Consider the following 25,662-nt stretch of genomic DNA (forward strand, 5'->3'; position numbering starts at 1 on the left):
ATATATATATATATATATATATATATATATATATATAGATAGATAGATAGATAGATAGATAGATAGATAGATAGATAGATAGATAGATAGATAGATAGATAGAGAGAGAGAGAGAGAGAGAGAGAGAGAGAGAGATATGCGATAGACTGGCAACCTGTCCGGGTGTAGGTAGGCACCAGCACCCCTCGGGATAAGCATGTTAGAAAATGTATATATATATGTATATATATATATATATATACATCCCAAGGGGTGCTGGTGCCTATCTCCAGCTGTCAATGGCCAAGAGGAGGGATACACCCCGGACAGGTTGCTAGTCTATCGAATACATATGTATGTATATATATATATATATATATATATATATATATATATATATATATATATATATATATATATGGCATCCCTGAATATATATATATATATATATATATATATATATATATATATATATATATATATATATATATATATATATATATATATATATATATATATATATATCGTAATAATAACAGAATAATGAGAGAGACTTTTTAACTTTCTTCAGAGCGGTCTACATGGGTTTCCTCGGCATTGTGTAGAGTTGCCTTTTAAACTGAATGACTTGAACGTTTTGAGTTTCCAGTTTGTTGGAAATTGTTCAATTCCGCCTGTCAGAATTGATGTAACTCAATCAGGATTTTCCTTCAGATGTAATGGGTCGATTGTGGCCAGGCACTTCACTGGATTAAAGGACAAGTCTCCAAAACTGAATGTTTCTTTTCACAGGTACATATGCAAACAGCAATCTGGCTGTTTATCTTGCTTTTGGAGAACTGGCTTTTTCCTCATCAAGTGGCCTGTCAGTACAGGACACGCTATTGGTCCTGTACTCTTTGAGTAACGACAGGTTTACAAAGCCATGACATCATTTTCTGGGCTTTCTCACATTAATGAAAGGCATAATAATCTTAGTGTATGTAAACTTCTGATTCTAAAGAGATAATTAATCAGGAATGTAGTGACTACAAATAATTTCGATAATTCCAACAGGCCCAACACTGGAAGGGTATAGTCTGAATGAATGCCCAACCATGAGAAAGAAACTGCTAATCACTTTGAACATGTTTGTTTTTAACTTGAATTTGGACATTTTATTTGAAAAAATGACACGAGTGATATCATTCCAGAGTACCTCACCATTGGCTTGGCATCTGTCAAGAGAAAAAAGGGAAGCTACCTTCTGGAGACGATCAAATCCATCTTTGACCAGTCCAGCTATGAGGAGCTGAAGGAGATTGTGGTTGTGGTCCACCTGGCAGACTTTGACCTGGTCTGGTGTGAGAACGTGGTCCAGGAAATCACCAGGAAGTTTGCTCACCACATCATAGCCGGACGCCTGCTGGTCATCCAGGCCCCAGAGGAGTTCTATCCCTCTCTGGACGGCTTGAAGAGGAACTACAACGACCCAGAAGACAGAGTCCGTTTCCGCTCCAAGCAGAACGTGGACTACGCTTTCCTCCTCAACTTCTGCACAAACCTGTCGCACTTCTACATGATGCTGGAGGATGACGTGCGCTGCTCCAGAAACTTCCTGACGGCGCTGAAGAAGGTGATCACCTCCAGGGAAGGTTCCTACTGGGTGATGATGGAGTTCTCAAAGCTGGGCTACATCGGAAAGCTGTACCACTCCAAAGACCTGCCCCGCCTGGCTCATTTCCTCCTCATGTTCTACCAGGAAATGCCTTGTGACTGGCTCCTCATCCACTTCAGGGGTCTGCTGGCTCAAAAGGACGTGATCCGCTTCAAACCCTCACTGTTCCAGCACATGGGCTACTACTCGTCCTATAAAGGGGTGGAGAACAAACTGAAGGACGACGACTTCGAGGAAGACTCCATAGACATTCCAGACAACCCCCCCGCCAGTATTTACACGAACATCAACGTCTTTGAGAACTACGACGCCACCAAAGCCTACAGCAGTGTAGTTGATGAGTATTTCTGGGGGAAACCTCCATGCACTGGAGACTTCTTTATCATAATCTTCAACAAATCCACAAAAATTAGCAGAATCAAAATTGTGACGGGCACGGAGGATCGGCTAAACGACATCCTTCACCACGGAGCTCTGGAAGTGGGCCAGAAGTCTGTGGAGACCAAACAGGGAAGACAGTGTACATCCTACATCACGTTAGGAGAGTTTAAACTCGGCAACGTTGAGATTCATGACGTAGACCGCAAGATTGGCTTTGACATCGAGTGTGTCAGAATAGTTGTCACGGCAAGTCAGAAAGAGTGGCTCATCATCAGAACTATCAGCCTCTGGACCACACAGCCTGTTAGTCAGTTAAAGTAGGGACGTTACAGTCTTCCTTTTTTCGTTCCTGTATGTTTTAACTTGATAGAAAGACTTGTATTTGGACTTTGACTGTACTGTAAATTTAAAGCAATCCATATTTTGTTGGGTTGCTAAAAGATCTGGATATTTTCATTGTGATGTATCAAAAACAGGACTGCTGTGTACATAGAGCATTTCTAATACAATGTTCATTTTCTGAGGATCTATTTATAAAAAAAAAACATATTCACACATTCCTGATACTGTCTGCCTTTTTTTTAAAGTCACACTATTAATTTCAAGCTAGATCAGTGCTTCTGTAAAAGTTTTAAATTGTAAGAACTTACTTTAAAAAAACTTTTTTTTGGTCTTTTGCTGCTATCTGGTGGTATATTAGGAAACTGCTATTATATTATATTATATTATATTATATTATATTATATTATATTATATTATATTATATTATATTATATTATATTATATGCAGCTAAGAATAACTCTTAAATCAAACATAATTAATTTAAAGTTGTTCATCTCATCACAATATAATGTTCTGTTGGGTAATATTTGGTCCCGATATAGGTTTGACAAGTTGGATTCATATGAGTGAATCATAGGAATTCATATGAATCATATGAACGTTAATGAAAACTACAAAAAACACTTCATCCAACCTAGTGGGAGTTAGTGTGACTGAATATCAGGCGCCTCTTCTGGGGGAGCCAGGTCCGTTTCCTTCTTTGGATTCATTGCCTTCCAAAAAAAATGTCATATACCCTATCCTTTTTTTGCATTTTGTCAAATTAAAATCACAAACTTCAGTGTATTTTAGTGGGATGCTGTGCCATGGACACACACAGAGTAGTATATCATTCTTAAACTAAAGAATATGCAAGGGTTTAATAATGGCTTTCTTCTTACATCTCTTCCAAAAACATCTGATTTGTGGAGTACATAAGAAGCAGATGCCCTGTTGATGGATCTCTGCAGCTCCTCTGGATTTAATATGGCTGGCTGTTGCTTCTCTATATTTTATGCCCTCCTTGACCACCCTGCTAGCTTAGGTGAAGAGTCATGAATTGATTGGTTTGAAAGTTTGTGTCTTACAGTTTCTATTTTCAGATAATACGTTTGTATCTGTCAAATGTTGATATCTTGGGGTAATGTTTCATAACCTTGCCCAGCTTTAAACTTCTCTGCAGCTTTCTCCCTGACCTGTCAGCTGTGTTCCTTGGTTTTTCATAATCATGTTTATTCACTGATGTTCTCTAACAAACCTCTGAGGCCTTCACAGAATAGCTGGAATTATACCAGAGTTTGAATGACATGTCCTTTACCTTAACAATTACATGCAATTTTTTGTTAGTCTATACCATAAAATCTGAATTAAATACACTTAGGGCTGAGCAATAGCTATATATCGAGATTAAAAAATTTTTTTTTTTGAGATTTAAAAAAAAAAGAGATATAAGAATAGACTATATTGTTTATGCTCTGTGTTGTGTTAGAATTATACTTTTATGGATTCCAGTAGCTTATTTTTCAGATGTTTCTCATATTTATCTACAGCTGTGCCAGTGAGACATTTGGGATAAAGCTTTGGTTCAGGGATGCCTTTTTATGATTTAAGAAAAGAAAAATATATTGAGATATATATCGTATGTCGGCATTCAGCCTAAAAATATTAAGATATTATTTTTGGTCCGTATCACACAGCCCTCAATACACTGAGTTGTTTGATTGCTTCGTAACAGAATGGATAAAAATGTTAAGCAGTATGTATAGGCCTAGGTAGAGCACTGCATCATAAAATAACTGATTATAGTTCTAAACAACGATAAAAACAAATCTTAAAATGTCAATAAAACGTGTTCAAATATTATTCATGGAGGAATTTTGAGTTTTCGTATTTGATTAATTTCACTGCAGGTGTAATAAATGTGTTTGGTTTCCACCACTTTGGCCTCATGTGTGAAATCCATATAAATACAGTGAAGTTTGTGGTTTTATAGTCACACGTCGCACACATGACACTGGGGTGGGAATACATTCGCATTACCAGACAACTTCCCTGATAGTAATTTTGAACCGTTTTTATGTGTCGGTTTTTCCCCCTCAGTGACGAACAAAGGGTAAAAAGACACATGTGCCTGACACGACTAGAGACAAGTTACTTATTATACAATGGGTCAACCCTATGAACAAGGGACTATATTTATAAAGAAATGTTAAAGATTTTCGAACATAAACCCGCCTCCTCCTCCTCTGAGCGACAACTGCGACGCCAGTTGATGACGTCATGAAGCCGCGCCGCTGTGTGTTGTTGTTGTGTCTCTCGAAGCAAGTCCTCAGCGAAGGTAGCAACGGAAGATTCAACTTTTTTTGCAGTTAAAAGGGTGGTGAGTTAACAAACATGATATTCCCCTTCCTACCTGTGTTTATAGTGAGGGTTTAGTTTTTGTTTTTCATTGCTAGCATGTGGACGGCTTGGTTCGGTTTCAGCCGTAGCAGAACTGCTGCCTCTTGCTAGCAGATAGCTTATCTAGAGAACTTTGTATTTGAACTGAGCTTCACTTCAGCTAAGGTTGTTCAGACATGAAGGTTTAGAAACGGAGCAGAGCTGCTGGTTAGCTGGAGATAAATTCGCCTTTTAACGATTCTGCTTCAAAATGGTTCTTAAACAGCCTGACATGTCTTGCCACAACCGACCGTGGTCGTTTATTTTTTTTTAACAACAAATAATTTGTTCCTCTCAGTGTTAACTATTGTTCACAAAGACAGCGACTGCTATTGCCGAACAACATTAATAATAGCACCTGTATTCGTAAAGTTAACAAAAAAGTATCCGAACTCTTACCATTGAAATCTAAACGGAATATAGTCAGGATGGAAATAAAACATTTATACTCAAAATTATAACCCGCCAGATTAACTGTAACAGTCGAGATATAAATGAAGAATGATGATTATAAAGATAAAACCAATCAACTTGGAAATGAGCTCGGCGTCATGGTGGGGGCAGCTGATGGTTCTTACAGCCTGGGGTTCTGCCTGTCCATGCGTGGGCTCTCTCCGGGTACTCCAGCCTCCTCCCCCAGTCCAAAAACATGACTGCAATGATTGATTTAATAATCAACTAAAGTATTGATTATCTTTTCGATTAGTCGACTAATGTCGATTATTTTTATGATCACGGTCATCGCTTTCTATTAGAAATTACACTTCAGTTGCTTGTAAAAACATTTTGACTCGCTTGTTTCTGTTTACACACCTTTGAACGTACCTTTATTGCCACTGGCCTTTATTTTTGTTACCTTTTTATAAATTTTAAAATCCAGAAAATATTGATTTTAAATGTATTCTAAGGAAAAATAAATTACTGTTAATTTTGAAAACAAAATCTTTCGCCTTCAAGCCTTTAACCGTGCATAATGTTTACGAGGATTTTAAACCGCAGCGTGAAAAGGTGAGCATATCGACATGTTTGCAGTCAGGCTCGTTCTCTTTATTGAGGCAATCTTCCCAGCACTGACATTAAACGACCAAATTATTCCTTTCCAAATATACTCTCCATCACTCCAGTTAGACATTGAAGTTAAATAAAACTCTCCCGTTATGTAGCTTCACGTTAATCTCAGCCATTAGGCTCATTAACAAACGAAACACTGAAATAAATCAAACAATAAAAGCAGATATTTGAGAAAATTAAAGGGTGCTCAACTTCCAGTCTGCCTCTGGGCAGACAGACAGTCCTAGCAGCTGAAGGCAGACAGCCATGCAGAGAAAACGTTGAGGTACTTTAACAATTCAGCCATTTCTTGATCAACCTAGCAGCTTTTTCTGTAGCAGTCCTGAGAGCATGTTGATAGAACCCTGATGTAAATACACACCAACGACGAGCAAATGCCTTACCCAAACTGACACCAGTTATTTTTGCCCACAGTTGCCTCAGAACTGAATGAAGTGCTGCCCTCTGCTGGATAGTAAGTGCTGCTGCTGCTTCCAGGATGGGCCAGCAAATCTCAGGTCAGATGCCTGAGAAGCTGGTGAAACATGCTGGACTGGTGCGAGACAGCGGCTACCTAACCTACGAGGAGTTCCTGGCGAGGGTGTCCGAGCTTAATGACGTGTAAGTCTGAGCGCGTGGCTGCTTGTTGCAGGAGTCCACCGAGTACTCATGCTCACACTCTGGAATAGCCTCTGATGACCCAGCAGAGTGACGGGTGGGTCACTGATTTGTATCTGACTTGGAATGCGCCTGGGAGGATGGGCCTCCATGTGCTTAAAAACAGCAGCGCTCCAACTAGGGAGCCACCAGAACTGACAAAGACTCCTGGATAGATGTAGAAACGTTTTCTGAAAAATTTAGCAAAAGTCCAGTTGCTGCCGATTTAGGCCATTGTGCCATGACCCAGATAACCGACAATTTGCACAGGAGGAAGTGAGACCATGGCTCGACTTTAAAACTGACGTTTCATGTTTGTTTGCCATTTAAACGAGCATAAACAATTGAAACACAAGTGAACCAATCGAAGAGTGTCTCTATTGACCACGCCCGCTGAGGGGGGGGGGGGGGGGGGGCAAAATTGACACTCTGACCATTAAAATACAGGCAGAAGTATTTTTTCAGAAAATATTTGTGACAGTTATTTGATATCAGAGTAACTAAATCAGGGGTTAGAGTTCTTGGTCGCTGCGACGGTTTTTCGTCATTTGGAAAATGAGCATTTTTTTTTTAAGGTTTTAAACTGAAGCTGCTCTCAACCAATGAAACCTGGCAGAGCTGGGACGTTAGCCAATCAGAAAGAGAGTAGGGCGGGTCTTTCAAAGCGGACATCTGCCGGTCTGAGTTTTATTGGTGTTCAATCATTGTAACTTTTGGAAGAGCTTCTCAAGCTGACCACAGATGGTATGAATGAAAGTAGCGATGGTCAAAGGTTTCTTTGGATTTATGAACCAGCAGGTCCGAAAGTTCAGCCGATTGAACACCTGACAACAACTTCCCTGGAAAGCGTGTCTGTCGCTGTTCCTGTTAATGAGTTACTTCCACCTGTGGCCACATCACCTGTCTGCGTTTATTCCCTCGCTTCCAGTAACTTGGCTGATAAACGCGGGCGACCAACCAGGGATATGTGTTAAATTAAAATGTATGACGTGATCATAGTGTTGGTTATGTGAGATGGATCACACCGTTAATGTCAATGATCCCGCCTTATGGCCAACAAAACTGATTCTGATCGAGTGAATGTTGTGCGTTTAATGGCAAAAAGGAAGCCTTTCTGAGAGATGGCACATGAACCGCCAGCAGATTCAGAGGGCAGAGAATTCCCAAAGTATCTAACATATTCTACTTCCTGCAATGGAAGGGAAAACATTGTTAGGGACTGGCTAATATACAGCAGGTCAAAAAAGCCATATTTTGTCTGCAGTGCTGCTGTTCTCTGATGAAGAAAAGATCAACTAGTGCACTAAATTCAATAGATGGGTTGAAAATATCCAATATAAAATACAGAGATTTCCAGGGCATGAAGTATACAGTTAAGTTGACTTTTTGTGGTGTGTGTGTGTGTGTGTGTGTATGTGTGTGTGGCGGCTGGTGTAGAGGGGGTTAGATAGACGATCTAATGGGCACCTCATGACGACGTAGATGACAGTATAAATAAGACGCAACATAAAAAGCTTTTTATTTTTGGAGGTCCTTGGCCCAGTGTGCCTACATACTGTTGTTTTAGAATACGTGGGAATGAGGCTGAGTCTGGTAAAGCTTTTAAGACGCCTTCTCTCCTCTCAGAACGGCCAAGTTAGCCACCGGGCAGCAGAAGCACCTTCTGTTTGAAGTTCAGCCGGGGTCCGATTCCTCCGCCCTGTGGAAGGTGGCCGTCCGGATCGTCTGCACCAAGGTGAGACCAAGAGGAGCATCCGGTCGCGAACAGGGCAGATCAGAGTGAAACCATGGTGATATGTTCATTAATACAGAAATTATCCACTGGGATATCCCAAGTCGTCTTTTTTTTTTTGTCATATCAACTGTATCGGGTCAAAAGTTAGAAAAAAGACTGAAACATGTACTAAATGATTCAGGACAAAGGCAGTGTAGTTATTTTGTATGTTTACATCATCAGAGTTTTCTTTAAAAGCTCACAGTGGATCTTAAACGGGAACAAACAGCTGTTTGTACACGTTTTATTTTACATATTTTATAGATCGTCAACGGAGGCAGATCTATTGGGGGGGTAAATGTTTTTAAAAAATCTTCAAGGAGCCATATCCTGGATGGCTAAATGTCTACACTGCTACACTGGTACTTTTTTAAAGCACTGTTTGATCTAATCTCAGCATTCAGTCTTCTTTGGCCCAAGTCTGACAACATCCGCTAAGCTTGTCAATATTTTCCCGCTTTTTACCTTGCAGATGGAGAGAGCATCTATTTCCCACGGTCTTATTCTGGAGTCTACAAAGATTCTCTGTTGACTTTAGTTCTAGACTCTGGCTAGGCCATCCCAAAACCTTCATTTTGTTCTCATGAAGTCCTTTATTTAAATTGGATGTTTGCTTGGACTGGCTGTGGTGCTAATTAAATTATACAATTAAATCATAATGAAACCACTCTCCTTTTGAATCTTCTAGCATATATCTGAAGGTTTTGTGTTGAAACTGTCTGCTGTTTAGAACCATGTCATAGTTCACACACCTTAACAGAAAACCCAGCTCCCTTTGAAGACAAGTAACCCCAGAGCATGCCACTGCCACCATGTTTCAGACATGTTTTTTTAGTGATGTGCTGCTGTGTTTGTAGCAGATAATACCTCTTTAAATCAAACAAATCATCCAAAGGTTTATGATTTGTTTTGAGCGACCATAACAGCATATGCAGTGTAGAGTCGCAATAAGACACAATTAGTTGTTGGCAGAAGGTCCTGCAGCTGCTTCAGTGTTGCCGTCAGCCTCCTTATACTCTTATACTCACTATTCTCTTTTATTATTGATGGCTTCCTTCACTGTACCTTGGTATATGTAGGACATAATGCTGTTTTCTCCTGACTGAGACCCTTCTGAACAAATGTAACCTCTTAGGGATTTGAATGTGGAAAAGTCTGGAAAATCCCACTAGAGTTTTAGGTTCATCGGGTTTGACTGCAGGTTTGAGCTCAACAAGACCTGATGGTGAATTTTACTCAAAAAGGTGCTTCACCACAATATGGGTTTATAAATGTGCACATCTACGCAACCAGATCATTGCTCCTTTTTTATTTGGACGTTTTGTCTCTCATCAGTTTTCTGCTGACGGGAAGAACCGTTTAGATCACGGTCTCGTTTTTTTGTGCTTCAGATCTTTCTTTTAGATCTTTACAGTAGCTTCTTCTTTTTAGAAAACACCAATTATACTTCTCCTTTAACTCTCACTGCTGGGAGTTCTGCCCCTCCAGCGTCCTCCAAAAGGAAGCGCTACCGTACAGGCCGGTCACGCTTATGTGGTTAAAACCAAAAACTCTTCAGCTCAGCGGAGGCTGTTGTACGTTTGCTGAGCCGGCATGCTAAATGCGTGACGTTTGCGTCTGTCCTCTCTTAGATAAACAAAGAGAGCGGCGTGCTGGAGGCGTCACGGATCATGAACCTGTACCAGTTCATCCAGCTGTACCACGACATCACCACGCAGGCCGCTGAGGTGCTGTCTGCAGAAGGGGCCGTCAGGGGTCCGTCCGCCCAGCTGCCCTCCACCGACTCCTGCCAGGCCAGCATGTGGATGGGGAGGTCAGTACAGGGGAAGCAGGGAGGCTGGGTCCTCTGCACTAAAGTGGAATGGAGGGGAAGATGGCGTTATTACACATCTATTACGCCATGGGATATTAAGGAAAAAGGTTTCAAATTTCCTCTAAATAGAACTCTGAGCACGAACCGTGACGTGGTTGCCGCGCAGCCCCCTTTAATCTGATACCTCAAAATAAAATCCACAGCCACCACCTGAGCGTAGAGTCCACCTCTGGGTGATCTGACGTGAACATAAAGGCAGATGCGTTGCGAAGGCGTCAGAGGTTTGTTAGAGAACATTAGGGAACAAACTGCAGCATGAGGAACTGTCCGGTTCAAACACCTAAAACATTCATTAAACAAACACAAGGAGGAGGGACAACAGAAGAGTTAGTTTTCAAAACTTCTCGGATCTCCAAACTCGCTCTGAAGCATCTCCGTCGCCTCCTCTCTTTTTAATTCCAAAAAGGGATCCCTGGTTACATTTGTCAAGCTAAGGGGTAGGGATAAGCAAAACACTCTGTGACCTTCCAGATAATACCAAGCAGTCCACACAGTGCAGTTATGCTTAAGCACTCCAGATGGCTGAATACAGTGCATAACCGTTTCAGACAGATTTAGAAAAACACTTATTACAGGGTGCTTGCGCAAGTCTTGAAAGTCTTAATAAGTATGGAATTTTGAAACACTGTTTTCCAGACCTTGAAAAGTCTTGAATTTTGAGTGAAAGTCTTAATAAAGTATGGGAAAAAAATGTATGGTAGAATTTTACAGTATGCTCAAAGGCATTGTGAAATGAGAAATAGGAAGGTAGGCTATAAAACTATAATTTTACTAACTGGTCACGTACTTTATTAGCCTAATGGAATCAAACACTTGTTTGATGTGAAATTCATGCACTTGTGATTTTCATGTTTTGAAACGTTTTCATCAGTAAAAGCATAATTTACTGTGAATAATGCATTTGTTCATTGAATACTAGCCTATAAAAATTAACATTTCTAATAAACAGTTTGTACAATCTCAACCAATGAAGTAGGCACACAAGTATACAAGTACATAAAGTTAAGGTCTTGGGGAAAAAAAATATCAGTTTTAAAAAAGTCTGGAAAAAGTCTGGAATTTTAATTTGGAAAAAGAGTAAGCACCCTGTATTATCGTCCAACATATTTCTCTGCTTTCTGCAGGCCTTCTGCAACGATAAGAGAGAGAGAGTAAATCAATACACATGCATAGTAAAATAATATGGTTTATATATTCCAGCAAATATATGATTAAAACAATAAACACAAACACTGTAATGAGAGAGATCAGTCACATGAAATACACTTTAATATCTGAATAACTAAAACCTTAAAACTTCTTAGTAGTAAAGGGTATATACGTGATAAATGCAATGAACATGGTAAATAACATAAAATATGTAGAAAATAGTAAAAATAATTCTATCAGGATCACAGCAGACAGGAAGTTGTGGTGATGTTTAAAGCAGGATGAGGTTCTAAACCAACATCTGTAACTTAGAACTTCTCATCAAGTGCTGTTCAGTCCGTCACCACTGCTACCCTGCTAAAATGTTGCCATCCATCTAAACTGTTATCCTGTGGTAGCAGAGCATTCACTAGAGCTACAGACTAGAAGCACATGCAAACTCTGGAGGAGCTGCAGAGATCCCCGCCTCAGGGGGGAATGAGTAGCAATATAAAATGCTTTGTTCCAGCTTGGAAGTATCCGATTTTTTTTTTTTATTTGTAAGAGAAAAATGTCAAAGGCGTGCATCGTTTTCCTTTCACTTGGGATTGGGGCATGTAGAAAACGCGTCCATGGGGTCTGAATGCTTTTGCAGGGTGAAGCAGCTGACTGACCAGGAGGAGTGCTGCATCTGTATGGACGGAAAGGCTGACCTCATCCTGCCCTGCGCACACAGCTTCTGTCAGAAATGCATCGACAAATGGTGAGGCCCGGTCGTCCTCCGTCTCAGCGAGCAACGCGCTTTCCAGACTTGACATAACCGCGCCCTCTCTGCGTTCACAGGAGCGGGCGCAGCCGCAACTGTCCCATATGTCGCCTCCAGGTGACGGCTGCCAACGACTCCTGGGTGATGTCGGACTTCCCCTCCGAGGACGAAGTGGTCGGCTACATTCTCAACCTGGCAGACGAGGCGGGCCACCCACACCGGCCTTAACACAGCGTGCACCGAGCCAAGCCCGTAGTAAGGGAGAGCAGCCCTTCACTCGCTGAAACACAAGATGACGCTTTCACAGGGGAGATCCTTCTGCTGTCTGTAAAAAAAAAAGCAGACGGGATGAAGAAATAGGAGTTTATTTATGTTTAATCCACAGACTCTGAGTCACACCTAACACTACGTTCTGAAAATCCCAGGATGCTCTTCGCTGTCCGAGTGTAACAGGAGTCAAAAGCTTTTAGCCACCCTGGGTTCTGTGCTGTCTGAGCCCGACTGTGGTTAACATAGAGTTCTGATGAGGTTCCTATGAATGCTGTATTCATTTTGGGCTTTTAATGATCCATCTCAGCCGTGCTATATGTACTGGCACCCTCTCTGATAGCTGGTTAAATGTCCTGTCCCAGCTCACGCTTTGACTTTATATTTTTGTTACCATCAGCAAGCCTCTCGCACAGTTCTGTTTATTGCATATCGGGCCGCTATTCTTACCCGAAACCGTGGCGTTAGTTAAATGCCTTTAACTTGTTCTGGCTCCCCCTCCTGTTGGATCTCCTCCAGCTCCACCGGCAGCAGAAGGGACCCTGACATCCGGGCATCACGCGTGAAGTTTACGGCCGTCGGGTTGAGTCAGACCATAACGGTCTTAGCCCGGGATGACGGACGTGTAAAGCTAACAGACGTTCTATTGAAATAAGCTTGTTGAGACTCACCACGGTAGGAAGAAAACCGATCGGTACTTCCTCTAATTTCATGGCTTTATATAACCGGGCTAGCAGCGGTTCATTACACATGAAAGCAGCCAGAAATGTGACATTTTGAAAACTTTAGCGCTTCAGCGAGTTCCCTGCAAACACATGTCAGAACTGGTTTTGGGATGGATAAAACGGCCTTAAAGCCCCTATCCTAGTGAAAGGTTGTGGATTTTTCTTAAAAACCCGGGAAGCCATTTAAAAAGATTCTGGTAACAAGCTTTACAAACACCTAGTGAAATATCATGCCAGAAGCTTGTTGCTGGCTTCAAAAAGCACATTTCTATTCATTTAACCAGCTATTAATGAGATTAAATGTATATATTTTAGCTTAAATGCATAGCTCTGACAATAAGCGGATTAGCTTCTTCTGTTTTAGAACTCTTTGAAGCTCCGGTTCAACCTGAAAATCGATCCCAGTGGATCCCTAAAAGCCCAAAACAAACAGCATCCATGTGTGTTTGTGAAAGGTGCTGTATTATGTTGACCAAGCAGCTTCAGTAGTTGGGCAAACAAGAGCTGGCTTTTTGTAGCACATTAGGAAACTAATCCTGATACAAAGTAACAAGACTCAAAAGCAAAAAGAAAATCTAAAGTTGCAAACTTTTGCCCCCCACATCCAAATCAGACACATTCCTGTTTTCTAGATTTCCAAAGAAAATCGGTTTAGTGGTATTTCTTTCCCGTCGGTAACCCTGCGTTGGTTAGACCCCCCCCCACTGGGTGTCCTGAGGGGCATCAGATGTTTCTTTCCTACTTTACTTACAGACGCACTCTCAGATATAATCCCAGTTTGCTATCTAAGGTGTTCCCTTTTTTCATTGTATTTATGTGTGTATTTAAAAATGACTATATAACTGTGTGACAATAAAGGAGTTCTCCTATCTGTACAAATCTGTTCCTATGAGCAAAGCTACTGTAATCTTCCCTTCCAGTTCCTTTTTGTTGAATTAACAAGTTTCCTTTGAGAGACAGAAATTCATTGAACCCGGATTAGAGTTCTGTTCAGTTCTGTTCAGTTCTGCTGCTTTGGATGAGTATTTCTGTGCGGGTGTTTCCCGTTCTTTGGTAAATAATCTGCTGTGGTTTACGTGGGGAACGCCCAACCTCAGCCTGAGCCGAGCGGTACAGACAACAAAATGATCACAATGGATGTTTTTTGTTTTTTTTGTGTGTTGAGAGGCTCCGATGATTATCACAATACAATTTCAAGCTCAGACGCTACATAGTATCTGCTTCAACCCAGACCTAAAGATTAAATCCATTTATTAATGGGTAATAAAACATTCATAACTAATGAGACGTGACTCTGAATCCCCTTAAGAATTGCAGAACTTTCTGAATTAATAATAAACCACTCTTTTCAACTAGCAATACGTTAATGTGCACACCCTGTGTGTCGTACTCTTTAAAGAGTACTTGAGTACAGCCAGAGCTGCTACTGTTTACAATGCCGTCTATAAAAACGCGTAAATAACAGCGACTGCCAGGGAGGCCACGTGTGTCATCTCCCTTATCGAAGCCCCCCGTTTGTCATTGTTATTGACGGCTTCTGTGTCTGGATAAATTATAAAACCAGTTTTATTGCGAAGCACTAAGCTTTAAGTATTTTCTGATGTGTGAATGTATGATAGCCCTGATGGTGTGGCATGCATGTTTATCTATTTCTGTTTCACGAATGTTTTATTGGATTCTATGTTGATATGAATGCATCACAGATTGTTTTTTTTATTTGATCAGTTTGATCTTTTTCTGTATATATGACTTTTGTTTGGAAATGTACTCTTAAATTAGAAACATATTTTTGGTTTTATTTTGTTCTCTTAATGCTCAGTAAAGTTGTGATTCATTGCATTTAAAAAAAAAAAAGTCTTACATTTGCACAAAGCTCTCTGCACATATCTGACACTGTAATGACGGAGTGAATTGTTTCTGAAAATAAAGATTAGTTTGGGATATGACTTATTTTATGTTGCATTTCCACCTTAGGGTCGTAGCATTAACTGCATTTCCCCCGACTGAAGTGCTTTTCCTTTTGCTGGATGACTTTTATTCACCATGCGGTGTGGATGTGGGTGTAATAAAATCAAAGCCTTGTTACTGTACGATCATTAATAAAGAAGCTCTCAGATTTTGCACTTGAACTTTGTCTTCTTGTGTACTTAGAGGCTTTCATAACTACATCTTTGCTTGTATTATTTCTGTTTGGACGCTGTCTTCTGTAATTATATAGCATGTTGCAAAAGTTTCCATACTGGCTGAGTCAATCTAATGCCTAAATAAAATTTGATCTCAGCAGTTATTAGTTAATGGAGAAAATATTAGACAATACAAGTGACAAATTAATAAAAACAAGATGGGGCTGACGGTAACGTTGAAACTGCAGGAATTTCTGGCCAGGGTTAGTATCATACAGGTAACAGCAATCTGTTGTATTCTAATAACACAGTTTAATACACCGCAAAGACAAATGTAATGTTCAAATTGATAGTTTGTTTGTTTTTTTGTTTGTTTTTTTGCAAATATTGCATTGTTCTGAATTTGATGCCAGCAACAGTCTAGAGACCCCTGGACTGTTGGGTGTTGTACATCAACTAAGAATGGGAAAGATTTACAAAAATCTATAAAGCTTCAAGCAATAATGTGCTCAGTTCCCAAATACTTGCTGAGTGCCTTTAAAAGGAAAGGTCATGTAACACACTTGTCCCTGTCCCAGATTATTTAGAACATGTTTCAAGCATAAAATTAAAAATGAGGGAATATTTGCAATAAATAAAGTTTCTCATTTTGAACAATAAATAACTTGTCTTTATACTGTATTCGATTGAACATAGGTTGGAAATTATTTGCAAATCGTACTCTTTTTATTTAGATCATATGCAACGTCCCAACTTTGTTTTTTGACAGTAATTTTTAAAAAAAAAAGAAACCTTTTCTTCCATCCAGGCCTAGCAAATATTTTCCAAAAGCGTGTGAGTTGTGGTCTAATAAAACCAGATGATTGGCACAACACCTCACATGAACCAAAATAACTGCAACACGCTCTGGGATTACTTTCTTCTCAGCTAGAACTGAGCTTTTTGTAACAGTAGATCAACTAAAGAACAGTCCGAAATAACAGTTTTGACCCAAAACCTTCAGGTGTCTGCTAGAAAGCTGAAAATTCATTCTATTTTTTTTTTTTATCATTACCAAAGCATACATCAAAATCAATAAAACAATGACTTTTTGTGCAGACGCTGGTTTCTCACCACATCCTTCAACCCCAGCACTTGCCGGATTGCCATTTTTCAGACACACTAAAGCATAAAACAGATGTGTAGACACATTCATTTTCTTACAGCCTTTACTGAAGTTGCGGAAAACATATTTCAAACATTTTTAAAAACAATTCATCAATTTACATTTAATGCAGTCAAAAATATGCTTTGATGCTCAGTGAATCCCTGAGACTTTAGTAAAATCTATGCAACATTGTGAAACTTCATTCTTTGACAGAAAAGAACATTTTCCCCTTTTAACCGAATCTAAATTCATAAGAAATCATAAAGACAAGTTGCTCTAAGAAAATTGCACAAAAGTACTAAACCCCCCCCCCCCCCCCGATTCTGGTGAAAAGAGGCACACGAACCAGTGACATCAGCGTGGGTATAAAATCCTCATGCAGGCTAAAAATGTCTGCACTCTGTCTCCAGACACTCTACAAGCACTCCATTTTCCCCCAACATTCATAGAACAAATAAACAGATTTTTTTTTTTTTTTTATGTGCTGTCCCGTCTGCGTCCTATCATCTCTGAAGACACATCCAGGGTTTGGACTCGGGTCTACAACCCCGCTGGATTCAGAGCCTCTGCCTTCACGGCGTCCACCAGAAAACTCAGCTCGTTGCGCAGAGTCTCGTAGCGGTAGGCCAAGCGGATCTGAGCCACGTTGGTCCTCCGGATGTCGTTGCCCTCTGGTCCGTCTTGTAGGTAGTTGGAACCAAGAAAGTGTTTCTTCTCCTGCGGGTAGAAAACGTGCAGCCCATGAACGCGTGAATATTTTATTTTTTTTTAATGTGGATGTTATAAGGTTTTTGTTAAGAAACAACATGTCAGTTCAACCACCTGCACAGAAACAATAGGAGCTCAGATACATCACTGTGCAGAGAGGTCAAAGGTCAGTCAGTTTCTAAAGAGCGTAGTTATAAATAACATAACAATAACAGAGAATAACAGAAATAAAAGGTTTTTAATTTATTAAGCTGAGTAGGTAAAATCTAAATTAATTGACGACTTTAAATTGTCTTTATTTTTGTTATTTTTTCTGTGTTTTTCCCCTTTTCTACATGGGATACTAGAAAAGATTAATAAAGAAATAACAAAGAAGACAAACAGATTTTTTCCCCAAGTCACAGACCACACTAATTTGAATAAGTTGAAGACATTTCATGTAGCGTTGCGTTATGATACTAAAGGGAGTCCAACACCTAGTTTTTTTAACTATTGCTTTATAACAACAAGAACACATTTATGTGTTTTTTATGCAGTTGTATTCATGACTGGCACCAAAGCAGGTAAAAACAAAAACAATTAAAACTATATGTTCTGGTTTTGCTTCCACCGGTGACTGCTGCCAAGCAACAGCCAGCCCAGATAAGCAGTCAGATTGTATTATATAGCACATCTCATCATACAGTCATTTTGTGTCTGTAGTAAGTGATAAAAAAAAACATTATTCCAAGCAAAGATAATGATAACACCAATGTACAGTATGTTTCATTTCAGTCTTGACTGCAGTACTAGTTTAGGGCACAAGATGACAGTGTATGTGCTATCAGTTACAGAAAAGTCAAGTCCAGAGGCCTGTTACTCCTCCTACTCGCTGTTTATGAGTTACTCCAAATGAAGACTATTAAAACAGAATCAGCATTGCTCTATCGTGGTTGGCATTGGATTACGTGTTAATTTGTAATTAGCCATGACCAAATTCATCATTTTAATGTGGAATTCTGGAAACCAACCAGAGGGCATTCTTCATAGAACCGTTGTTGAGTTCTTCTATGACTCTTCGTCACATTAAGTTTCCCTGTCCTTAAACCAAGTCACGTGTCGGACAGAAGAAAAAAGCAGCTTTGTCCTCACCTGGTGTGAGAGGCCGCTCTGCAGGACGCTGTTCCTGGCGATCTCACACAGGTCGCAGGTGCTCAGCTTCCACAGCTGGGCTGCTATGGCGTACTCCTCCATCAGGGCTTCCTGGAGATTTCATTGAAGAGCAGATTAGCTGCTTGATAAATCAAATGCCACTACTCAGCACTTCTGCAACGCTGAACAGTAAGTGAAACGTTACTGGCAGTTCTGTAATATTTACTCCGGTTCAGAAGTGAAAACAGTTTTAGGACAAGCATGACAGCATTAGTGACCTTGGTGTAGTGGAACTGCATGGGGTCATCAGTGGACAGCGACACACACAAGCCTTTGTGCAGAAACTCTCGCAGTGGGTTCTTGGAGTACTGCAGGAAAAGGCTGTTGTTGCTCAGCGGGGACATGGCAATGGGGACCTGCGCCAGGTAGTACAGGTACTGCAACACTGGACTCTAAGGAGGAGGAGAACATGCAGAAAGACGGTAACATCAGCGACCGTGCTGACACGGCTAACCCCTAATATACCCAAAAGGCGGTGGAAGATGTCATCTCCAAACCATTTTCTTTACGTTTTATTACATTAAAACACAATACAGCATTTACGGCTCTCTCTCACACAATATATTTCCGACCTACCTGGTCTGAGAGCTAGCCTGCACTTAGCTGCTCTACAGGTATGCTGTGCTCCCCATGGAAAATGTAGCTTTAAATCAGAGTTAGTTTCATAGGAGTGACGATTACGGTTCTTCTAGTTTCTTTACCATGACTGTCCCTGTTTTTCGCAACCTAAAATGTTCAAAACAGCTAAATTTGTATTTCTTACTAAAACAATGGAAAATGTAGCTCTAATTTTTCTGCAAGGTGTGTAGCAACAGCTGAGGGAGGGGTATTGCTGCAATATTCTGTGCTGCATGTTGTCAATAAAAAGCCTGGTCACTTTGATATTTTCTCTTGTCTCATCAAAACGACTTTAAACTGCAGAAAGATAAATGCAGAAAAAATAGCAATATTTAAACAATCACTTTTTAAAGCCTCAATAAAACTTAATACAGTTCACCAGACAATGCTGGGTCTGAACTGACTAAATATACCTGATGATTAACACATTTTTTTGTGCTAATTGCCTGTGATGGTACATTTGTTTTGCCGTTACCACACCCCATCATGCAATTAGGGTCACACCTTCTTGAGGTTCAGTCCATGGGAGATGTTGTCCGCTGTCAGGAAGGCAGAGACCAAGTGGGTGATGGAGCCCGCCTCCCCACAATGGGGGCGGAACTGGAAGGTGTTCAGACCTCGCTCCCTGTGGGGAGAAACATCTTCATCAGTTTCAGTTTTTAATTTCTCAGTTGGGCTAAAGTGTCACCGCTCTTTCTTATGATTTCATGGAGCTCATGTCACGGCAGATGATTTAACGCAGAAAGAATAGAACAAACTTTAGTTTCTAATGAAATTTGTATTAAATTTCTATGCCTGGTGCCTTTCTCCAGAGGTCACCGGGGAGATGCCATCCATCATAGAGCCAATCAAATAAACAAAAATCTGAAATATTATTCTGATACAGCTGATATTCTACTATTGTTATGTAATAATAAAAATTAGCAGTCTCAAAAAGATACTTTTTAACAAACACACGTGTGTTTACTCCATTCTTTATTTTTCATCTTCATCTTAACTTTTTTTCTTCAACCTCTTGATCTCCTCATCCATTTCTTGTGATAGAGCTGATCTTACTTTGTACAGTTTTTTTTCGTTCATGTAAAATAGATGTAGTTGTTTTTTAGGCATACATATACATGCATGCTGTGCACATTTCTTCTGTTGTTAGTTTTTTTATGCTTTTGAAAAACTACTCATTGTACATTGCACTTTTTTCTTATGCTACAAATTTGCCTTTACTCTACCGTTTCCTATTCCTATCTATTTGTAATGCAGCATTTTAAACACGTAAAAGAGATCAGTAAACAGATCTTTGGCTCTTTTGTCAGAAATGGAAACATATGCTAGCACTGCTGCTGCTGTTCCGTCTGTGAGTGTAGAAAAAAAACACACCCATAAGGCAGCAGCACCGGGATGATGTCAAACAAAAGAAAAAACAATTATATTAAAAGAGGAGATGACCAGGCAAAAGATGTTTTCTCCCCCTACCTCAGATTAATCATCTCATGTCACATTAGTTTTGATGATGAAATGTTTACAATGTTTCTCTGATGCTAAAGTACACTTGCACTCACCTTAGCTACTTTGAGATGCATATTGCTTATTACCTCATATCGTTTTTCCACAGTTTAATTTTAATATTTCTTCTTTATTATCAAAGTATGTCATATTATCAATAAATGTGCAACATTTGCTATGGTATTTATTTTTACTTTTGTTTTTGGTCTTTCTGATTGAGCTCATCTTCTACTGCTTTAACTCTAACTTTAGAGTAGATTAACTTGTTTGTTATTATTAGTATAAATTGTGTTTACCTCTGCGTCTTTGCCACTGTCACACCCGAATATCCCCATTTTGTGACAATAAAGAAATTTATTATCTTATCTTATTGTAAATTAAGTGACAGAGTTGTCAACTTTTAAAGAATAGGACCTTCTTCTAATCTTTTAACAGAACCTCTCCTCTGTTTTTGAACTGTCCCTTGAAAAGGACTCCCAAAGACATCTTTGGTGACAGTTGATCTAGTTTTGTGTTGTTGAATCAGAAAGCCATTGTTGTGGACTTACTTGCGCAGGGTGTTGAGCACCATGATGTTGGCGTACATATAGAAGAGGTAATAGGTGTACGGAGGGTTGTCGTCGGCGGTCCACTCCTCAGGCTTTGGGCTTTTGTAAGAGAACATGTGATCGCTGTGTTTGGACTCGTCGTCCACGCTATCAAACCCTGTCACCTGCAGCGCAACGGAGACAACGTCACAACCGTGTCGGTTCACCATTTTCACCGGATCTGGAGAAATCCTTTGATTGTTGTCTTGTCGTTGAGTGTTACACGTACATATTTTAGGAACACGTAGGTCTTTTTGTGCTTCTGTGGGTTGATGGTAGCCTCGAAAAGTGGAAGGAAAACATTCTCGAGCATCTTGGCAAAGTTTGGTACCAGCTTCTTTGACTTGAAGATGTCACTGCAAGACAAAATAACTAAAATCAACCTGTCCTGGCAAATGAACAACACAAACAGTTCATTGTTAGCGATTAATAAGTAGAAGATATTGTGTTTATTAAACCTTTTAAAAGTGTGAAACCCCAGGAAGTCACGTCAATTATCTGTGGTTCAGACCTACGTCCTTTTAGGGCGACAGTCTGCGGTTTGCCCAATAAGTTGGAGTGAGTACTTACTAGATCCTTGGAACCTGGATCATCCATCTCATGTTGGGGGAGTGGACCTTATGCTGTATGAACCAGCTCGCAAGGTTTTCCCATTCGCCGTAAGATCGGCCGTAAATAGACAGGCGGGGCTCTGCGATCTGATACTTGCTCTCTTCCAGCTCCCCAGCGACTTCCTGAAACAGATAAGCAAACCATACAGGCAGCTGGTAATGGCCTTTTTCAAAACACAGAATTGATTGCTTGCAATTACTGGAAAGACAGAAATACCAACGCCTTGTAATTTCACAATAATGTGCACAGTGGGGTTTTTGATTAGAAACACTGTTCTGCCCTACATATGAGGCAATCTGTAAGGGTAACTACAGGTTTCTCCTGTATTATTGGCAAAAATAAGTGTTACAACACTATTTTTTATTACATTGTCTGGGAACTATTAAACCACAACTTCACAACTCCCTAACCACTAGGCCACTACTCCCACTGGTGGCCTAGTTACTCTTCAAAACTGGAAAGACATGAGCATATTGAGTAAATTAGATGTCTGTTGCTCTTCATAAGTCTGTAACTGACTACAAGAAAATACCTACAGCAACCTACAAAAGTATTCACCCCCCCCCCCCTTCAAACATTCATGTTTTGTTGGCACGCCCTGGAATTAAAATGGTTGTTTGAGAGTTTGCTTTATAGAACATGCCGACAAACTTTGAGAATGTGTTACATTTATTGTGAAGCGAACAATAAAATGGGCAAAACAGAAACCTTTAGCTGCAATTTCATCTGGAAGTGGCTTTGGATCCATTCCTCAAGGCAAAGCTACTCCTAGCTCCTTCATGTTGGATGGTTTTTGCTTGTGAACAATGGCCTTCAAGTCTAACCACAGATTCTCAATTGGATTGAGGTCTGGACTTTGACTAGGCTGGGAAACATCCCCACCACCACGTTTCACTCTGGAGATGGTGTTTTTGGGTTGACAGATAAAGTGACAAAGTGTTATCCTTGGTGCCTGAATACCAGACCAGAGTGCCTTGCTCCATACATTTGGGGAGTTTCCCATGTACCTTTTGGCAAACTCAAGCATGCCTTCTTATTTTTAGCACTAAGTAATGTTTTTATGCCTCCTCCTCCATAAAGTCCAGCTATATGTAGCGTACAGCTTATTGTGTTGCTTCTCAACAACTTTGTCCCTGACTTGTTTGGAGAGCTCCTTGGTCTTCATGCTGTGATGGCATTTAGTGGTGCTGCAGCCTATGAGGCCTTTCAGAGAAGGTGTGTTTACGCTGACAGATCATGTGACACTTAGACGCACACAGACGTACCTTATTCACTAATTATGTGATTTTTGGAGGTACTTGGTTGTACCGAAACCTTACAGGGGCTTGATAGTGAAGGGCTATGTAAATAAATTGTGTTTATTCTGGTTTAATTCTTCTTCCCACCAATTTTTTTTCTATATGAATGCTCAATAATTAAACCACTTTAAAAAAAACTGGAATCATGACAAAAAAAAGTTTCAAGACAGACCTATGTTTATCTTACAGTTACAAATACTAAATAACATTTGTTTTATAGCTTTTATACACATCTTTACCATTGGTACTAATAATTGAGGTTAGCGCTGTAAAATGAGGTCAACTCTGATTTTAGATTTTAAAACTCCCTAACATCTGAGATTGGGTGACTTTTCTCAAGTCATCAGATATGTCCAGTAGTAATGGATGACGACACATCTTGGTTGAAACCTCTATTTTGGGCTTTTCCTCACCTTGACTAGACGTGCAAAGTACTCTCCGTTGATGTAGTTGTCCGTTTTCAAGTAAATCTCTCGCAGTTCGCTGGCTCCCACTGGATTGTACTTGGAGTTGAACTTGTCAAAGCGGTGGAACGTTTGTCTTCCCTGCCAGTCACAAGAGAGACTGTGAACAAACAAGCTTTTTCTCTTATGGAGTCACAGTGACTATTCTAAATAATAGTTTGACAAGAACCTAGCGTACAACAGACAGCAGACACATTACATCAACTTAAACTCCTACACCTTCATTCTCAAAATCAGCACATGTCCCTTTACTAGCTGAGTACATTATATTTGCAGTCTGGTCAGCTGATGCAACACATTATAGAATGCAGATATTATCAGTTTATCAGATGTTTCAGTTCTTACAGCATGCACGTCCAGTGAATCCACAGTGAGGTCATAGGGGTCCATGTTGAGCTTTTTGAAGACTTCCTTGAGAGTCATCTTCTGGTTGCCTTTTTCCAAGACTACACGATCTGCCTCTGTGTGGTATGACATCTTTATGAATTTCAGCAGATGCCTCTGGTTCATGCAGGCGGCAGCATGTATATGTGTGTCCACCTAAGTTTGATGAGGCAGGAAAGTGACGTGTTAGGCTTTGTTTGACTTCTTGCACTTTGGCCGAGTGGTGTTGCTTGTTTAGACATCAAGAATAAGGAAGCTTCAATTAAAAAGCCAATTTGCAAACCAACCTTTCTGACATTGTAGAAATCTCTGTGTGGGACGCCTTTCAGCTCTTTCATCTCTGCCATCTCATTCAGCATTTCGTGGAGGTGGAATTTAGATTCCAAGAAATTGAGCCGCCTGTGACAGTAGGTTTTCCTGGAAGGCGACACAAGATACAGAGAAACATTTCACGTATTGTCAGAAATGACACGGTGTGACAAACCACTTAATTGTTGGTTACCTATACCTCTGCATTGCAGGAGCTTAGGATTTCCAATCATGTACCATTTTAACTTATTTTAATTCCTTGACTTTTAATACATATCTTTTTACAGCATTAAATCCAGCATGCAAAAACTGTTATGCTTCTCCGCGTGGAAAGAAATCAGTAGGATGGACAGATGCATGGATGGATGGATGAGAAAACACTGTACTCAAACCGTTGTTGTTCACCCTAGCCTATAAGTATGTATTTAGTTATCATATAAAATACTGAATAAGAAGAAAGGTGCTATTTAGTGAGTAAATGAGAACACTCATTAAATACTGTTGTCTGTCAGTACAAGAAAAGGTTGTTGGAGGCAGGTTACGTTTGTTTTGTCAGATGACTTAAACACATTTACTGTATTCCAATCTCATTTTGAGATAAATTGATGTGATCATTATTATGAAGGTCCAACAACAGATTGTTAAGAACCATTAAACCCGCAGGTATCTGGACATCATTGGCTAATACATCAAATTCACCCTGTCATATGAAGATACGTGGATCCCAAAAACCATTTGGGTCCTTGGTTTACTCGTAAACTAAATTCAACCCTGGTAGATTATATTTTTTTCAAGTCCCAGACTTTGAGTCTAAGTCAACTCTTGAATCTTCTTTAATTAAACTAGAGTTACACATTGTATCATAAAACTCATTTTATAACATGTTCCTATGGTGTTTAAAATGCTAATAACAGAAACATTACTATTTACTTGTTTTTATGTCACCTAAGAAAAGTCTCATTCTGGTCCCTATCTCTGCTAAATGGCTAAACAATCATTTATCTGTGCTTCAGGTTGGGGGATTACTGACACAACCTGCTGAGGTTGTGTCCCTTCCCTGATGTACTGCCAGTGCTCGTTTACTCACGTCGGCCCATCCGCTAACATTGCAAGTACGTGGCTCAGATCGATGGTGAAGGTCTCAAGGTCAGGATAGGGGAGTCTCAGGGGCTGCTCCTGCTTCAGGTTCTCAGTGTTGGCATAGACATTAACTATGCCCTCCTTCATCTTCAGCTCATAGTTCAGGTTCTCAGGAATACCTTCCATGGAGTATGGATCTTCTCCTTCACGAGGGTAAGGCAAGATCTCTGCGCACAATGTGAAGATGATAAGAAAAGCAGATACAACCCTGATAGAAAGTCAGAGACATAGATTAACAGATATATCTTGGACTAAAAAAAAAAAAAGATTAAGGCACTGTCACAGCTATTCTGTCAGGTAGTGATGGTAAAAAAAAAAGTTAAAATTGATCAAACTAATCAAAATGGAAAAGCTGAAAAAACATCCACCTCATAATTTAATGTAGGATCATGTTTAACAGCACCTAGTCTCAAAAGTCATTTTCTGCATGCCTCAGACTTTCACGTGTTCTGTTGTTTACGATGCAGATCCTGCTCATTGAGCTTCATTTCTGCACAGCACTCTCAAAGCCCAGCCATATCTGTTATGTTTGCTTGAATGTTGACTGGGTTATTGTAAAACCT

The 25,662-nt window shown here is 40.0% G+C and overlaps 3 protein-coding genes across 6 annotated transcripts in view; 2 read left to right on the forward strand and 1 right to left on the reverse strand.

Annotated features, from left to right (window-relative positions):
• LOC105926205 (alpha-1,3-mannosyl-glycoprotein 4-beta-N-acetylglucosaminyltransferase C-like) overlaps positions 1-2,574 on the forward strand; it is an 80,055-nt gene extending 77,481 nt beyond the window's left edge. For all 3 annotated transcript variants that reach the window (XM_036146324.1, XM_036146332.1, XM_036146327.1), the window contains exon 5: positions 1,173-2,574. In XM_036146324.1, the coding sequence (XP_036002217.1) occupies positions 1,173-2,338 (1,166 nt within the window). In that variant the 3' untranslated portion in view covers positions 2,339-2,574. The remainder of the gene's footprint in view (positions 1-1,172) is intronic.
• A 2,017-nt stretch (positions 2,575-4,591) lies between these two features.
• Positions 4,592-15,147, forward strand: rnf141 (ring finger protein 141). Its single transcript, XM_012862468.3, has 6 exons — positions 4,592-4,719; positions 6,264-6,449; positions 8,112-8,220; positions 9,891-10,072; positions 11,916-12,023; positions 12,104-15,147. Exons 2-6 carry the CDS (start codon positions 6,328-6,330, stop codon positions 12,252-12,254), a joined length of 672 nt encoding a protein of 223 aa, XP_012717922.1. The 5' UTR covers positions 4,592-4,719; positions 6,264-6,327; the 3' UTR covers positions 12,255-15,147.
• A 1,184-nt stretch (positions 15,148-16,331) lies between these two features.
• Positions 16,332-25,662, reverse strand: part of ampd3b (adenosine monophosphate deaminase 3b) — a 30,307-nt gene continuing 20,976 nt past the window's right edge. For both annotated transcript variants that reach the window (XM_012862467.3, XM_021316384.2), the window contains 11 exons: positions 25,047-25,266; positions 23,938-24,067; positions 23,612-23,806; positions 23,216-23,347; positions 21,463-21,626; positions 21,122-21,248; positions 20,854-21,017; positions 19,310-19,430; positions 18,406-18,579; positions 18,128-18,238; positions 16,332-17,005 (listed from right to left, as the gene is read on the reverse strand). In XM_012862467.3, coding sequence (XP_012717921.1) covers positions 16,829-17,005; positions 18,128-18,238; positions 18,406-18,579; positions 19,310-19,430; positions 20,854-21,017; positions 21,122-21,248; positions 21,463-21,626; positions 23,216-23,347; positions 23,612-23,806; positions 23,938-24,067; positions 25,047-25,266 — 1,715 coding nt within the window. In that variant the 3' untranslated portion in view covers positions 16,332-16,828. The remainder of the gene's footprint in view (positions 17,006-18,127; positions 18,239-18,405; positions 18,580-19,309; positions 19,431-20,853; positions 21,018-21,121; positions 21,249-21,462; positions 21,627-23,215; positions 23,348-23,611; positions 23,807-23,937; positions 24,068-25,046; positions 25,267-25,662) is intronic.

Source organism: Fundulus heteroclitus, chromosome 2, assembly GCF_011125445.2.
Source record: "Fundulus heteroclitus isolate FHET01 chromosome 2, MU-UCD_Fhet_4.1, whole genome shotgun sequence".
Lineage (NCBI taxonomy): Eukaryota > Metazoa > Chordata > Actinopteri > Cyprinodontiformes > Fundulidae > Fundulus > Fundulus heteroclitus.

Coding starts and splice junctions, on each gene's coding strand:
- rnf141 (XM_012862468.3), top strand. CDS start 6,328: ATGGGCCAGCAAATCTCAGGTCAGATGCCTGAGAAGCTGGTGAAACAT. Junction 8,221..9,890: donor TCCGGATCGTCTGCACCAAG/GTGAGACCAAGA, acceptor GTCCTCTCTTAG/ATAAACAAAGAGAGCGGCGT. Junction 10,073..11,915: donor GCCAGCATGTGGATGGGGAG/GTCAGTACAGGG, acceptor ATGCTTTTGCAG/GGTGAAGCAGCTGACTGACC.